The 15140-nt window shown below is 46.2% G+C and overlaps 1 protein-coding gene across 3 annotated transcripts in view; it reads left to right on the forward strand.

Moving 5' to 3' along the window:
* Nucleotides 1-7034, forward strand: part of FAM172A (family with sequence similarity 172 member A) — a 250086-nt gene extending 243052 nt beyond the window's left edge. For all 3 annotated transcript variants that reach the window (XM_041422212.1, XM_041422214.1, XM_041422211.1), the window contains exon 11: nt 4810-7034. In XM_041422212.1, the coding sequence (XP_041278146.1) occupies nt 4810-4952 (143 nt within the window). In that variant the 3' untranslated portion in view covers nt 4953-7034. The remainder of the gene's footprint in view (nt 1-4809) is intronic.
* Nucleotides 7035-15140: the final 8106 nt, after the last annotated feature.

Raw genomic sequence — 15140 nt, forward strand, 5'->3', positions numbered from 1 at the left:
GGAATTTGTCAGCCCTGCTTGGTGAAGAGCTGCTTTTCCTGAGTGGAAGTGGAAAGGGAAGACAGGGAAAGTGCCTTTGCATGTGTGCATGCAAATGGCCCTCAGCATCATTCACATGGTCATATTGCATGACCACCCTTGTAGGCACCATTTCCACTTTCAATCTTTCCTTTTCGTCTTCCCTATTTTTCCTACCCATTTAGGCTGCTCTTTTAATTATTATTTCTTTGTTCCTTCTTATGTTTGCACTATCTCCTATTCAATATGCTATTCTTATGTTCAGTATCTATATTCTCAGTATTCTTTCAGATGACTAATAACCACATTTAAAAGACTTGAGCCCAAGTACCAATCCTTCTGGGACTTCATAGGTGTATTTTCAACCCTATATTATTACTTACTATTTGTCTTCTCAAATGCTTTAACCACTTCTCCAAAACTGTGCCAGTCCCCATTTTCTAGAGTCTGTTTTCTGAGATAATGTACAATGGGAGAGGCATAACTTGACGTCTGTGAGATGGGATGGGATGGGACGGGACGAGACGAGACGAGACGAGACGAGACGAGGTGAGGTGAGATACGAGACAAGATGCTGAGTCTGGACCCCGTAGACATGCGATGTGTACTGCAGCTGCTGGTGGACATGGTGCTGGCAGCTAGAGCCAGTGCAGGCATGGCAGCACACATTTGAGAGCTGCATTACTGTAGATGTCAAGTGTTTGGGGGCCCCTTGACTTGCATAAAGCAACTGATTTGCAAGTGAGAGGTAGGAGTGACCATAGCCCATTAGGGCAGTGAGGATCATAATTCATTTTAAGTGATTACACTGGTTCCCACTGCCTCAAGGTTGCCACACTGACCTGTGTCGAAAACACCGCAATGGATAAGTTTCTCACCTGCTAATTTTCATTGTTCAATAAAGTTTGGGTTTTATCTGTTCCTGTCAAATTTAAGCCTGTTGTGTCTACTGTTATCCTAGAGGTGCTTGTGATTTTTTTATAATGTTGATCTCTTTCTTTACTAGTATTCAGACATAAATTTTATGTGTGGTAGTTAGTTTCAATTAATCCTCCTTTTCTCAAATTAGAAATTTCTTTTATTCTCATTCCCACCCAGTCCTCTGGTGCTTACCTGATTGTACATGAATTCTCAGAAATAATTGCCAGTAGTCCAGCAATTTCATTAACTGATTCTCTGAAGACCCACATATGCATGTCATCCAGACCTGATGATTTGGATATTAAATTTTTTAAGTATTCCCTTATTTTTTGTATCAACAACTGTATTGTCAAGTCTTCATTATTTCTAATTGTATATCTCTTTGCAGTGCTTGGTAAATTGATTCTGGAACTTGTTCAGTCTTTTACTGTCTTTACTCATTTCACCTCACATATTATTGGTTCCACTATCTCTTTGGAGCTCCTTTCCAATGATGTTATGCACACGTGAAAGTATATATTAATTTCTCTCTACATCTCTCCATGCTGGCAAGTGGGAGGCTGGTTTGCTTTTTGACATTTCTGTCATTTATCTCAGTGGAGCTGGGACTAGGAGGGATTTATACTTTTTTTTTTCTGCAATTGTAGCCTTTGCATGTTTTAGAGTATTCTAGCTGTTTCCCACACTTAACAGGGTTTTTATATCTTTTCCGTGCAGCATGCTCCTAAGATTTCTCAAATAATTAATATCTGAAATCACTACATGCTGTGTAACAGCCCATCAATTAATACAATATATTGAATCATGGTTTATCATCACGGCTGTTGAAATTAGTGAGCACTAAGAATATACATCTCAGAGGATCTTGGCTTTAGAACAACTGCTTCTTATTGTCTGTCTCTTAAAAATTATTACTTCTATTAAAAAATAGATGGTTGTTCATGCATTTCATTTAGATCTGTGTAGTAAATACACAATTGAGATTGCAGTCGTAAATGGTATTTTTCCTCTGGCAAAAATCTGATGGTCAAAATCTGTTGTCACCCTTAGGACATAATTCCACTTGCTTTGGTTGAATTTTCCAAGCCTTTGGTATATAAATCATAAATGCACAGTGTGTGCAAAGTTAAATTTTTAGAGGTCTCCCTTTAGTTGTAGTTAAATGTGAATACGTATGGGCAAAATTTGACCTTTAGAAATTACTGTAAAGGTCCAAGGCATATACTTAGCAAGCTTTTCTTATTGCAATATTAATCAAGCAAAGAGTCATCATAATCCTGGAAACTAAATATCCATTGTAGTGATTTTATCACCAGGGAAATTGTTCATCTGCCAGTAAGATTGTTACTAGGAAAAGGAGAATAGGGAGTGTTAAAATTGCTTTATACTGCTGAATCATTGAGTCCCTCTAGACTCAAAGCTTGAATTGTTTTTTGAGAAGAGTGGGTTGGGAGGAGTTGCCACAGGAAAGCTGTAGGTTAATCAGTTTCAGTAAGAGTAGTGAATTTGAGCATGATCTCTCTTGGGAACATGAGGAAAGTGCATGGGAGAAGGCAGGATGAAGAAAGACACAGGGAGGCTTCCGAAACTTACTCTTTTTTTTGTTTTGTTTTGTCATTTGGTTTTTTGTTTTGTCTTTTTTGTTTATGGGTGACCCTTTTACAGAGGAGGAAGGTAGTTGATGAAAAAGGAAGAAAGGGGGGAAAAAACCCCATAGTATTCACAGCCTATATTTTCATCTTAATCCAGTGGATATTAATGAGGACCATTACAATCAAGACAGAGAGTGCAGACAGGCAGAAGTGAGAAATACGTGTTTGTGTGGGAGATGTCTGTGTAGGGACCAGAAAGCCACATGGAAAGATGTTTTGCCTTCAGGGCTCAAGAGGTGTTCACCATATGCTGTAACACAGGCATGTGGGAAGGAGGTGAAGCCCCTGTGCAGGAGTGTCCTTACAGTGTGTTAGGACAGCCTATCCCTCCATAAAATCAGCTTTGGTAGATGACTTTCATGTGCATGGTGGCAGTGGGCAGTCATAGTATACCGAGCAAAGCCATAACCTCAGGGACATGTCTGTTAGGCTGCAGGTTTTCCTTTGCTAGAAGGAAAGCTTTATCCTCCTGCTGTTTAGGGCCACTTCTGTGTTTTCCAGGTGGGGAACAAGTCTTGATGAATATTGCTATGAGGTGTCTTATAGGGGGTGGGATAGGTGATCTGTATTGAAAGCCACCTGCAGGGTAGAGTTACAGAAACTTTTATGTTGGACAGGACCCTTGAGATCATGGAGCCCAGCTCAATCAGCACTGCCAAGTCCTACACTTGACAGGATGGACTACCTCTCAGCAAAAAGAATTTCTACAATGATGGGTGAATTTAAAGGTGGAAAGCATTTGTATAAAAGGAGCATGTGGGAAATTTCTGGAAGATGTCATGAATTGGCTCTGTACAATGAATATGGAGAGGGAGAGGAAAATCTGTCTGGGCATGTGACATGGGTGCTCTTTGTACAAAATCATCTCTTTGTGTGAGAAGTAGTGTGTTTCCAGAGAGGGTTTTTTGGAGGATTGGTTTGCTTGTGTGATGGCTGCCTTTGAGGGAGCCAGGGACGTGCAATATGACAGGTAGTGCTGCCATCAAAGTCTTTCTGGAGGGGATGGTGTGTGTGGACCCAACAAGGATGCTCCATGGATGGATGCCTAGAGGGTCCTGACAGGGATGTGAAGCTAGGTATGCAGCAAACGCCATGCCAGAGCAGCCATCCCATATCCCCAGATACTGATGGCCACCCTGTGTCCTGCAGGGACCATCATCCACCCTGGACTGCATCCCTCTCCGCCTCCCAGGCTGTGGCCACTGTGTCCCTCATTGTTGTCACCCTCAGATTGTGATACTGTCACAGAAGTGTTGCTAGGCAACAAATGTAGTTGCTGGGTCTCAACAAATAGCTGAAGGGGAAAGTGAAGTGTTGCACCATTGCAGAGTAACCATAGCAATGACCTACTATCACAGACTAAAGAATTATCATTAGCAATGTTAAAGTATCAGACAGAGGCCCAGGATCCAAAGACTACCAGGCAGCATCTCTGCATAATTGGGTTACCCAGGAAGAGGTCCCAACTCTTTCACACTCCTTGGCTCCCTATCTCCGTTATCTTGGTTTTGTTTTGGGGGTTGGTGGTGGGGGGAAGGAGGAAGGAGTGTGGTTGTTTAAATAAAACAAATGTGTTGAGGAAAGCACTGCAAAACAGTAGAAGCATACACCAAAATAAAATACAGAGGTAAATCTATGTGCAGAGGGAAGATATAAATAGGAAAGGTCCACTTTACTGTCTCAATATTATCTGTGGGAGCAGGTGCACAAAGGATGTCTTCGTGATGCATGAGATGTGGTTCAGATTAAGTGTTCTCTTTCATTGGAAAATAGATATGCTAGGCTAAAAGCAGTATGAAATTAAAAATAAAGAATACTAAGGATGTCTGAAAAGTAGACACTTTCTTTTTCCCAAGGTAGGGCAGATAGGTGAGGTGCTTCAATGACCTTTTATTAGCAGAGTGCTTTGGGACCTTATTTTCCCAGATATGAGACATGTTGAGGATCTCTGATTGTGATGTGGGTGGCTGTGCATGTGCATATGTGTGTGTTTGTGCATGTGTCTGTCTGCATGTGTGTGCAGCTGTTACTGTCACCTGCCCCAGAGCTCAGCAGCAGGACAGCTCTGACCCTTCCCAGGCTCCCTCCAGACCAGCTGCAGCAGCTGTGTGTCTTCTGTGAGTTTTGAGTTTTTGCATTTTATGGAGCATTTATCCTGTGAACACCCAGCAAGTCAGAGAACATCCCCTAGTCAAACTGTCACCTTTGTGTTTTGCAGGTACAGAACGCCATGAACTAACTTCTTGGAAGAGTTTTCCATCTGTTTTCAAATTCTTCAGTGAGGCTGTAAAGGCGAAGAACAGCTTGGTGAAACCAACCCAAACACGGCGCTCCAACAGGATAAAATATGAAGAATTTTAAAAGGAGGGGAGGAAAAAAACCCACCACCACCAATGTCTTTGCTGCTTGTTTTCTGCAAGGAGCCTCCCAGCCCCTCATTAGATTGTTTTCTTCCTAGAGCACAGGGTCGTGATGTATACATCTAAATAGCGTTTTGCATTATTTCTAGATGAGTGCAACTGTCAAAGCAATATGGGTTCAGTGGTTGTGCTTCCTGTGGGCTGTAACTTGGATTTTGTGCTGCCCATCAGAGTGCAGATTAAGGCTGACAGTGGTACTGCACAGTGCAGCATGGTGCAGCTCTAATTGCCCTGACATAGCCCTGCACCAAGCTGATGCCAGAATTTAACAGCTTCTTTGCAGTCCTGTTGCCTGCAGGATATTTTGCAGTTTCCTTCTTTTTTGAGACAGAACAAAATACAAATTACTCTTTTCTAAAACACGGACCTGACTCAAACATGTTAACCAGCCTATGATTTTACACCTAGTAGCCTTCTCTTTCTCTGGGACCAAGTGGAATTGACTTCTAACTCTCTCATTTTTCTGCTGTCAAGAGTGTCCAAGAAGTTTGGCCCAGAATTCTAAAAAGGCTCCATTGTTGAAGAGATTTTCTCTTGCTAGATCAACGGCTTTATCTGTAGATCTTCTCTTCCTTTGGAAAGCTCTACTTTAAAAAATGCTTTTCTTTAACAGGCTGGATCACACTGTGAAGTATGACATAAAAAAATATAGACACACTGCATATTTTTGTGTTTATTTTTAAACACAAAAATGCTTCCATTTTCATATGCTGAGTTTGTAATGACTTGCCATCCCATAGATATTCCCTTTTCCCTAAACTCACAGGTTCCTCCCCACTTTACCTTCTCTCTGACAAAGGTTGGCAAGCAGGGCACTGTGTGGGGATTTCACACCATGCATGGGGGGCTATGTAGATGTAGCCATAACTGTTGTGTTAGGCAGGTTTTCTCCGCTAAAACTGAGGGAAAAGATGCGTTTGATAGCATGCCCAGTGAGCAAGCACTCTAATTAAGCTCCTTTGGTGTTGATAATACTAAATTAGAGTTGTCCTTTCTTTAATGGCCATGCCCACCTCACCTCTGATACTGTTAGTGGCAAGGAGGCACCTCTCAGACATGAGTTTTGGACCCGATCCCACCCTCTCTTCATGCAGTGTGTCCAGTCCTGCAGCTGGGGGCCAGAAGTGGTGGTGCGGAGCATTAAAACAAGACAGTGCCAAAGCAGGGGTAGCCTTCTATGCCACAGGGCAAAAGCACAAATGCTCATAGTGAGGTGTAAAGGGAAACCCAGCTGGGTTTGGGCCTAAATCCTCCAGGCCGGGGGCTCTCAGCGCCTTAGAGTGCTTACATCCATCCCTACCTGCTCATACTGGTAGCAGGGCTTCATTTCCCCAGCTGCTGCTTCTTGTCATCTTGCTGCATTTGAGCTCTGCCCTTGGGGAAGGGTGCTTGGAGCAAACCCCTGGTGGGGGCTGTGCCTATGTGGACGAAGTGCAGTATCTGTGCCTGGCAGATTTTCTTCCTGGAGGGGAACTTATTGCTGGGGGGAGAGGACTGCACCCAGATTCCTCTGGCTTCCGGTCTCTGCCCTCACTCGCAGTCAGAGGATGCTGCTGCCTGTGGCCAGCCTGATCCCCCACTGCGGAAGTCTACAACCCCTCCCCTCCCCAGGTCCGTGTCCACCCCGGCCCTCTGGACCCTGTGTGTTGAGGGTTAAGGTGAGAGTTTACATGGTGTGGTTTGGGTGTCTGTACTTCATCCCACAGCAAAGGAACATGCAGAGGCCAGGGAAGTTTGCACATGCACACAACCAGACCTACCACTCTCCATCTCTGTGGAAGTGAGATGGACTCTCTAGGGTGCCCTAATATTGGAGGAGCAGATCTATTTTTTTAACTGTTGATGAGAAACAAACTACAAACATTTTTACTGTAACACCATTTTTCTAAAAAATTTTTCTTTACTGTGCCCTGGGCCCAGCTCACTATTATCGCTCCTGTGGGGGGCTGTAGAGCAGAGGGGATCCTCACCACTGATACTGCTCTGCTTGCAATGAACAAAAAATAAATATGCTTTCTTCTCTCCTTCTTGCACACTCTGTGTCCTTGCATTGAGCTCCACAGGAGCCGCTGTCTGTGGTGGGCAGGGTGGGGACTGCATGGGCAGCAGCTCCACCAGCTCAGAATACATGCGAGTGGGCAAGTGTGTTTGCAAATAGGACCCCATATGGTTGCAGGGTTGGGGCTGGAAGGTGTGAGGGGGGGTGAGACTCATTTGTTCCATAGAGTGGGCTGCCTGTCCAGCCCTGTGGCTCAGTTCACATGAGCATGGGCTTCTCTCCGCACACCCTGCATCATCCATAGGAAGCCACACAGGCGAGTATGCCGCGCCATCCTCTCCCCTTTAGCTGTTCAGAAACATGAAACTGTAAAATTACACCAAGAGAGGAGTTTCATCCGTTTTTTGGGGAGGGCCTTTTGCAGGCGGCATAGGCTAGAGACAGAGGAGGCAGCGTTTGCAGCCTCAGCTGCAGAGGGTACATGGTCTGCAGAAAGAGAGGAAGGTGTCAGAGCATCCCAGCATGTGCCACCGCATTGGCGTTGCATGGAAAGGTGACAATGGTAACCCTGAAGCACACTAAGCGGGGATGAGTGTTGATTTAGCCTATTCCTTTGGATTGATGTTTTTAAAGATGCATTGTCCTCAGGCCATGATGTCTTTAGGAGACATAGGTCTGCTGTCAACTTCCTCCTGGTTTCGTCACAGGAAAGCTCCTTGATGTGTGACATGCAACAGCCTCTGCCCTAGGTAGCTTTGGAGCTACGAGTACAAAAGTTACCAGAAAAAAGCCCAAAACCAGAACAAACCCCCAAAGCAAAAACAACAACAGTAAACCAATAAAACTGACCCTACAACAGGATCTAGGAAAACTCCTAGCTCCTTGCCACCCAAAAGGTTTGCACACCATTGTGCAAGTCAAAATGCCGCCATTAAAACTGTGGACCAATGAAAGCAGTGCTTCATTGTCAAGAATGGAGAGCAAGAAAGAAGTGTTCCTAGCAGAAAACAGCCAACAGACCCCCGAACACAGTAGGGCTGTGTGGAAAAAGAAAGAAAAAAGGGGCAGGGGTGGGGGAAAGCAAAGGTATCCCTCATCTTCATTGTGCATACATGGCAGTGCACTGGTTGCAGTTACAGTTCTCACAGTGTGATTCTCCCAGACTCAGAAGAAGCTGCTGCTTTTCATGGAAATGTGCATTTTTCCTGTCTCTGAGAAACATCACTTACTGTGGGTAGTGAAGTATTTTTCCCCTCTAGAAATTTCATTCAGAAGTACAAATGAAAAGTGTCACATCTAAAACTGCATGGAGCCACATATTGCACCATTCTCAAGTCAACCAAACCAAAAATAACCTGCCAAGAATGTGTACATCCATTGTACACCAGGGTAGAGCTATCTTACAGAGTGGAAGGATGCATGTGTGTGTGTGTGACTGCACGCATTCATGGATATCTCGATCTCAAAAGGATGTGTGTGTGTCTGTGCATGTGTGTGTGCGTCCGCATTATGTTGATGTACTCGACAAAGTGTGAAAAATGTACTTCTAGAAAAACTTGAAAGGAGATGTCATTTATCATTGTATCATCATAATACCACAAATTTCACTTTTCTGTTCCATTTTGGATTGCATGTGTTAGAGAGTATTTCACTAGATCAGTGACAGCTCTTTATTTGCATAATTATATGCTCTGGTCTGAAGAGAAAACTAACCCCCAAATTTCATGGGTCACCAAACTGCAACAATCAATGTTTTATCACATATGCTAAGCAAAACCTAAGGAGCTATATGAAGTTTCTTGTGGATTTTTTGCTCCTCAGAAAATTAAAAGATGTGCCTCCTGAATAGATGCAAAATCTTTCTAAGCTCTTTGTAGCTGAATTTCATTTGAAGGGAAAACTAGAGATTAGCTCGTAGATCTGGATTTCAAACCCACTAGCATTCTTACTTCAAAGTGGATTCAGACAAGCAGCTTTACTGCATCTCTAAATTTTGCCATCCTAAGTAATGACATTTAAATTGTGACAAAAAATTAAACTAAAAGAAAAAAAAATTGGTGAAATATAAAAGATACAATCACCCATCTCACAAGCCCATAGTGACCAGTGTGTTTAATTCCATTTATCCTGTGCGGTTTCATTGTTTCAGCTGGGTGCTGTCCCTTCTAAAGATACGGATATTTCATATGTGTAGAAAATCCAGTCCTGAGCGGCAGAATTTGTTCTGGTCTATCAGCTGCACAATAACCACATGCTCCAGTTAGGAGATACATACTCAAAGTTTCCTTCTCAATCAAAATTCCTTGTTATGAGGAGGAAAGAACCTGGGGATGAGAACTGACTGGCAGTGAAGATCCCCCCAACATCCTCCTCTTCCATTCACACTAGCACTGCCAGAAAAGTTTAGCTCTTTTTTAAAGCCAATTTAATACAATATAATAAATATAGTGCAATATAATGCAGTATAATAATTCACACAAAGTACAGGAGGACCTCTTAGAAGTGTAGGTGAGCAGCACCTATCCCAGGGGACATGCCACCCACACTTAACTTCATTGCAAAGAACTCAGAAAAAACCCCAAAAGCTGCTCTGGGCTTCAAGCCGTAACTTTACAGTAGAAGTTTGAATGGGTTGCTGCCTTGCAGTAGGGTCCCTCTAAGCTCTTGGGAAGAATAAACTTACAAAGGGGCCTATTTCAACATGGCCCTCACTGATCTTCTGACCCCGTTGTGGGGAGAGCAGTGCCTGGGAATGAAGGAGTGCGTGTTGTGTGGGTTAACCTGGAGAGAAGCGCTTGTGTTATCCTCTATCTGTGGCTTCTTTTTTTTGTTTTTCTGACTTACTTTAACATCAACTCCAGAAGCCTTCCAGGGGGAAATGGGTTTCCAGCACAGACTAGCACCTGAGAAGTTCAAATTCTCACATTTGACTCCTGAGTGATCTCCAAACACCTGCTCCAGGCAGACACCAGCTTTGCACCGCCTCCTCGCCTTGCAAGAGGAACAAGGTGAAACATGAGTGGGAAATAAAAACAGTGCTAAAACACAAGTCTCGTCATCCCCCTTGTCTGACTGCTGTCATGGGGGTCTGTGGTATGCAGGGACAGGGTCTGCCCAACACTGGTCATTCTCCCCAGGAAGACCCAAAGAGAGAGGAGAACCCACACTGAAGCATCCCGTACCCCTCCACACTGTCTACATTCCTCCTCTGGAGTCAAATAAATATGAATATTCACAGAGGATTGGTCTGCAGGCTTTTTTGTCCCAGTGGAGACAGTAACGTCAATTATTTCCCACTAAATTGCAGCACAGGAAACAGCTGACCCCTCTGAGGAGAGGCCTGGGTCATCTTTTTTTGTCATTTCTGTTTCTCTTTGCTCATGCCCTACCTAATCCCCTAATGCCTGGTAAAGGGCTGTCTCCAGATTCTGTCTTCTTTAAAGATGCTATCTCTGCTTAATTACATAAGTAAGCTTCCTGCTCATCTCCCCTCCTCCTGGGACTGCTTTATGCTTTCCCTTCCAAATCAACTTGCCAAAAAATTATGTTTTATATAGTAAAGCACCTTAGATGGAGGGTCCTCCACGTCTCCCCACAACATGCAGGTACAAAAATAACATACCCTGTAATATTGTGTCCAGGTCTGCTTGCCTAGGGCTTGTGGAGAAAGGGCCTAACAGCTCCAGGAACTTGCAAACACTGATCTGTCTGTTTGCAACGAGCCAGGTGTTGCCAGTTTTGCCAATGGCTGAGGGCAATCTGCCTCTCACACTCTTCTTTATGGTGCTTCAGATGTTGGTGGGGTATTTTGTTGTTTGGGGGTTTGGGGTTTTTTGGGTTTTTTTTGTGTGGTGATGGCTATTTGGATTATAAATCGTTTCCTTGTACTTTCTCCCAGTTTAGCATATATCCTCTTAGAGAGGGGCCTGGGAAAGGGGGATAAAGAAGTGTGAGCAAGGAGCACAGCGGGTGCTTATTGCAGTGTTTCCCGTGGGCTCGCCACACCAATAAGTAGGTGCTTGTGTGTTCCCCACAAGCGGCGGCGCGGTGGGGCAGACACCAAGGAGCAGGGTGCCGTTCTTCCCAGGGAGTCCCGGAGTTCCCTGCCCGCGCTGTCCGGTGGCGGCAGCGCCCGGCGGCTCTCGGGGCGGGCCCAGCACCAAGGACAGCGCCCGCTCAGGGCTCCGGGGGTCCCCGCGCCCCCCGCGGCCCCTCACCGCCCCCAGGGGAACGCTTGCTGCCAGGCAGCGCTCAGCCCCAGCTACCATCTTCCAGGAGTGCCTAGACCGCCGCGTTCCGCCGGGGAGATCCCCCAGGGCCCCCCCCTCGGGGAGGGATCGTGGAGGGGGACATCACTCCACTGCTCGGCCTCTTGGCTGTCGTGACATACCTGAAGTCATGGGGCCAGCTAGGAAGTATCTATTCGCTCGCCTGAGGATTCCGGACAAAGGCGAGAGAGACAGAGAGAGAAAAAAAAAAAAAAAAAGTTTATTTCCCGGTTCACTTCTCCAGGGTGGCAGGGAGGAACCGGGGGTGCTGGGGTTGTGTCGGGTCTCTGCCCCCCGACGGGGCCCGGACTCCCCGCACAAGGTTTTCCCCACTCTTCCTTGCTCCAGGGAACACAGAGCATCGCTCCCGCGACCCTGGCGCAGCGCCCCGGCGTGCAGGTGTTGGCTCTGGAGGGGGTGCGTCGTGGGCCCCCCGCGACTCCAGTTACACCACCCAGGGTGGGGTGGAGGGGCTTGGGACCGGGAATCCGTTCGCTCCATCCACCCGCCCCACAGTCCTCCAGCCGCTGCTGGTCGCCGTCCCTTTGTCGTTTTGGGGCTCCCCAGGGGGTGATCCCGGTGTAATCGCCAGCGCTCCCCCGGCCTGATACAAGCCTTCATCAACTCAGACCTGGGCAGAGGGCGTGCGGACTGCCCTCGGGGACCGGGAACCGCGGTGGAGACACCGGCGGGTACCTGCGCTGGGAAATCACAGGTTTCGCTGCGGGAGGCTCTGGCTTGTTTTGGCGACACAAACCCCCTTCCCCCACTTCCAGACAGGGTCCTTCGCCCTGTCGAAGTTTCGACAGAGCAGGGTCCTTCGCCCAGGAGTTTCGAAATATTTGACAGCACTGAATATTCTCCTAGATTTCTCTTTTCTTTTCTTTTCTTTTCTTTTCTTTTCTTTTCTTTTCTTTTCTTTTCTTTTCTTTCTTTTCTTTTCTTTTCTTTTCTTTTCTTTTCTTTTCTTTTCTTTTCTTTTCTTTTCTTTTCTTTTCTTTTCTTTTCTTTTCTCCTTCATTTTCCGTTCTTTCTTTTTTCTGTCTTCCTTCCTTCCTTCCTTCCTTCCTTCCTTCCTTCCTTCCTTCCTTCCTTCCCTTTTTTGTTGTTATTGTTACTTAATTATTGTTATTACTATAGTTATTATTGCTTTTGTTATTGATATTTATGTTATTTCCTTTTTAAGAATAGGTGGAAAGAGAGAGCTCTCTTCTATTCTATGCTGTGAAAAAAGGAGCCTCCATATCTCCAGCAAGCCTAGAGCTATCTTGAAAGTTTTGCAAGCAAGTGCAAATGCTGAAGTTGTATTAAGTTCCGCCCTAACTTTTTTTATTTTTACCTTAACTGCTTGTATTTAGTTGTGTGGTTTTGATGGTTTGCAGGATTTAAGTGTTGGGGTGGGTGGGTTTTTTAAAGATCTCTATTATTCTCTTTCTTCCTATCGCCGTGTTCGCCCCTGGCTCTTATCCCAAGCCGATGGGGCAGGCGCCGCCGGCGCCCTTCCCGCGTTCCCCTGCCCTGCCCGCTCGCCCTTCGTGGCCGTGACCATGGACCGGGTCCCACGTGGAGCCCGCGCGTTTGGCCAAGCTCGGCGGAAAGGAAAGCTTAGCTCAAACGCGTTTCTCCCTGTCCAGGCTTCCCTTCTCCCGGGGAGCACAGAAAGTTTCCTGTACAAACGGAGCAAATGTATTTTATCTTCCCTTTTGGAGATTATCTCCTGCCACTCTCTCTTTGGGAAAATGAACACTTCTTCCCCAGCCCTAGGAGGAATCTGGAGACCCCCTCGTCCTCTCTTCTCTTCAAAGTCGTTTAAAATTACTTTTTCTGTCTTTCGGCCATCTGTCAATGTCACATCCACGCCGCCCGCTCGAGGTGGGGGGAAGCAGGAGGCGGAGGGGAAGAGTCCCTGCGTGTTCCTGATTCCTGGCGGAGCCGAGGGCCCTCCCCTACACCCCGCTGCCTTACTGATGCACCCGCCACCCCTTCCCCCTCGGCCCCAGCACCAGTACGGCTCCGGGGGGCTAGGCGTGACATCGGACGGGGTTTGTCCTGTCGCCGGGTGGCGACACGAGGCGCCTCTTCGGAGGCTCCGAATACGCATCTCCCGTCCGAGGGGAGCAGCGGGGCCGTCTGCTAGGGTGGGGTGAGAAGAGGAAACAAAGTGTAGAAGGGGGTTTAGAACGTAGCTTTCCTCCTGAAAGTTCACTAGTAGCCGTAATCTTCCTCGTCAGCGTAGGGGGCACTAATTAACCTTGCCGTGATTTCTGCGCTGCGGAAGAACGAGAAAGAAGGGAAAGAAACAGAAATCCAAACTCCTGTGGTGTTAGCAATGCTTCGGGAAAAGGGTTGCTCGTCTTTCTGCCGTGACACCCCGCGGTACGGAGAGGGGGTGTGCCTTGGCCTCCGCGCACCGCCTGGCCAAGGCGGAGAGGCTGGGGCGTGGGGCGAGCGAGGAAGCCCCGAGCCCTCCCTTAGTTCTTCCCTGAAACGAATACGGGACCCAGCTTCGCTGGCAAGAAATTCAAAGCTCAGGACAGGCACGGCTTCGGTAGAAGGGCAATTGTCACGGCTCTCTTCCCAGCTGGATGGAATTTAGAAGACTTTTTAATTGTTTTTTTTTTTAATTTCCCGGGAAAATAGAAGGGATGTGTTAGCATGTAAGTAACTAGAGTTAGAACAAGAGCCAAACTCTTCAGCATATAAATTCTCACTATCAGCTTTCAGCCTAGCAAAACTAGAGCCATTTGCTTAACTTAATCTGTAACATATGTTTGCAACAGTAGCAGATTTCATGTGTATGTGTGTGTGTGTCCGTCCGTGTGTGCCCGTGTGTGCATACATGTGTGTGTGTGTGTGTGTGTGTGTGTGTGTGTGGTTTGGAGCTGATCATGTTGTGGGTTTTCTGCCTGACGTTTTCAGCACCTCCTAGTTAGAGCATAACACCTATTGAGAGAGAGAGAGACACTCCACAAAGATCCCACGACACCAAATCTGAATAATCCGACCCAAAATCGCTAGTAAAGTTTATCAATTAGGCCAATCCAACTCCTTCAGATTCATCCCACTGAGAAAGGAGCTGCCACGCTTCTGACAAAATTAAACAAGCAATTCAGTAGCATCCCCATCATGCTTTATCTGCATGATTCAATGTTTACTATTACTTTTTTTTTTTCCATCTCATATACCAGTTCTCCTCAAAGTATCACAGGAATTATGCAAATTATAGAAGCCTCCCTGTTCCGCTAACAATAATAACAGCAGTGACAGCGCCCGTGGTGATCCAGCAGAAGACCCGCAGTTTAAAGCCTGATTCACTCTGTTTGCTTTATGTCCCACAACAACTTTTAAAACATCTGTCCTGCAGGAAGATTTTTTTTTTTTATACTGGAGAGACATTTTGTCTTTAAATATGGTGTTATGACAGAGCCCGAGCAAGATGAGAGGAGATTTTTTGGGAAGTATTATACACACATTCACACACACATTCGCACACCCAATGTAGCATTATCAGTCTTTCCCTCGGCTATGGATGCTTACCTTGAAAAAGAAAAGTAATAAAAATCACACAGAATGGCTTAGAAAGATCCAAGGCCCGTGATTGTTTTTGCATCTGCGTTTGGGATGCATCACGATTGTGTGGATTGGTTAGTGGCAGAGTGATACACGGATAACTACAGAGGACATGTTGATATTCCTGACAAGCGGGTCCCCGAGAGCCTTTTCCGCGTCACATCACTCCTAGCCCACGGACCTGCGCCCTCAGCCGTGTGCCACCAAGGCCTGAGGCAGCCCACTGCTCATTTTAGGAAAGGCGTGAAAGTGAGAGCTCTCACCCCGCGCCTTCCCCGCAGCGGTACGCAGC

Source organism: Onychostruthus taczanowskii, unplaced genomic scaffold (assembly GCF_017590055.1).
Source record: "Onychostruthus taczanowskii isolate IOZ18803 unplaced genomic scaffold, ASM1759005v1 scaffold72, whole genome shotgun sequence".
NCBI lineage: Eukaryota > Metazoa > Chordata > Aves > Passeriformes > Passeridae > Onychostruthus > Onychostruthus taczanowskii.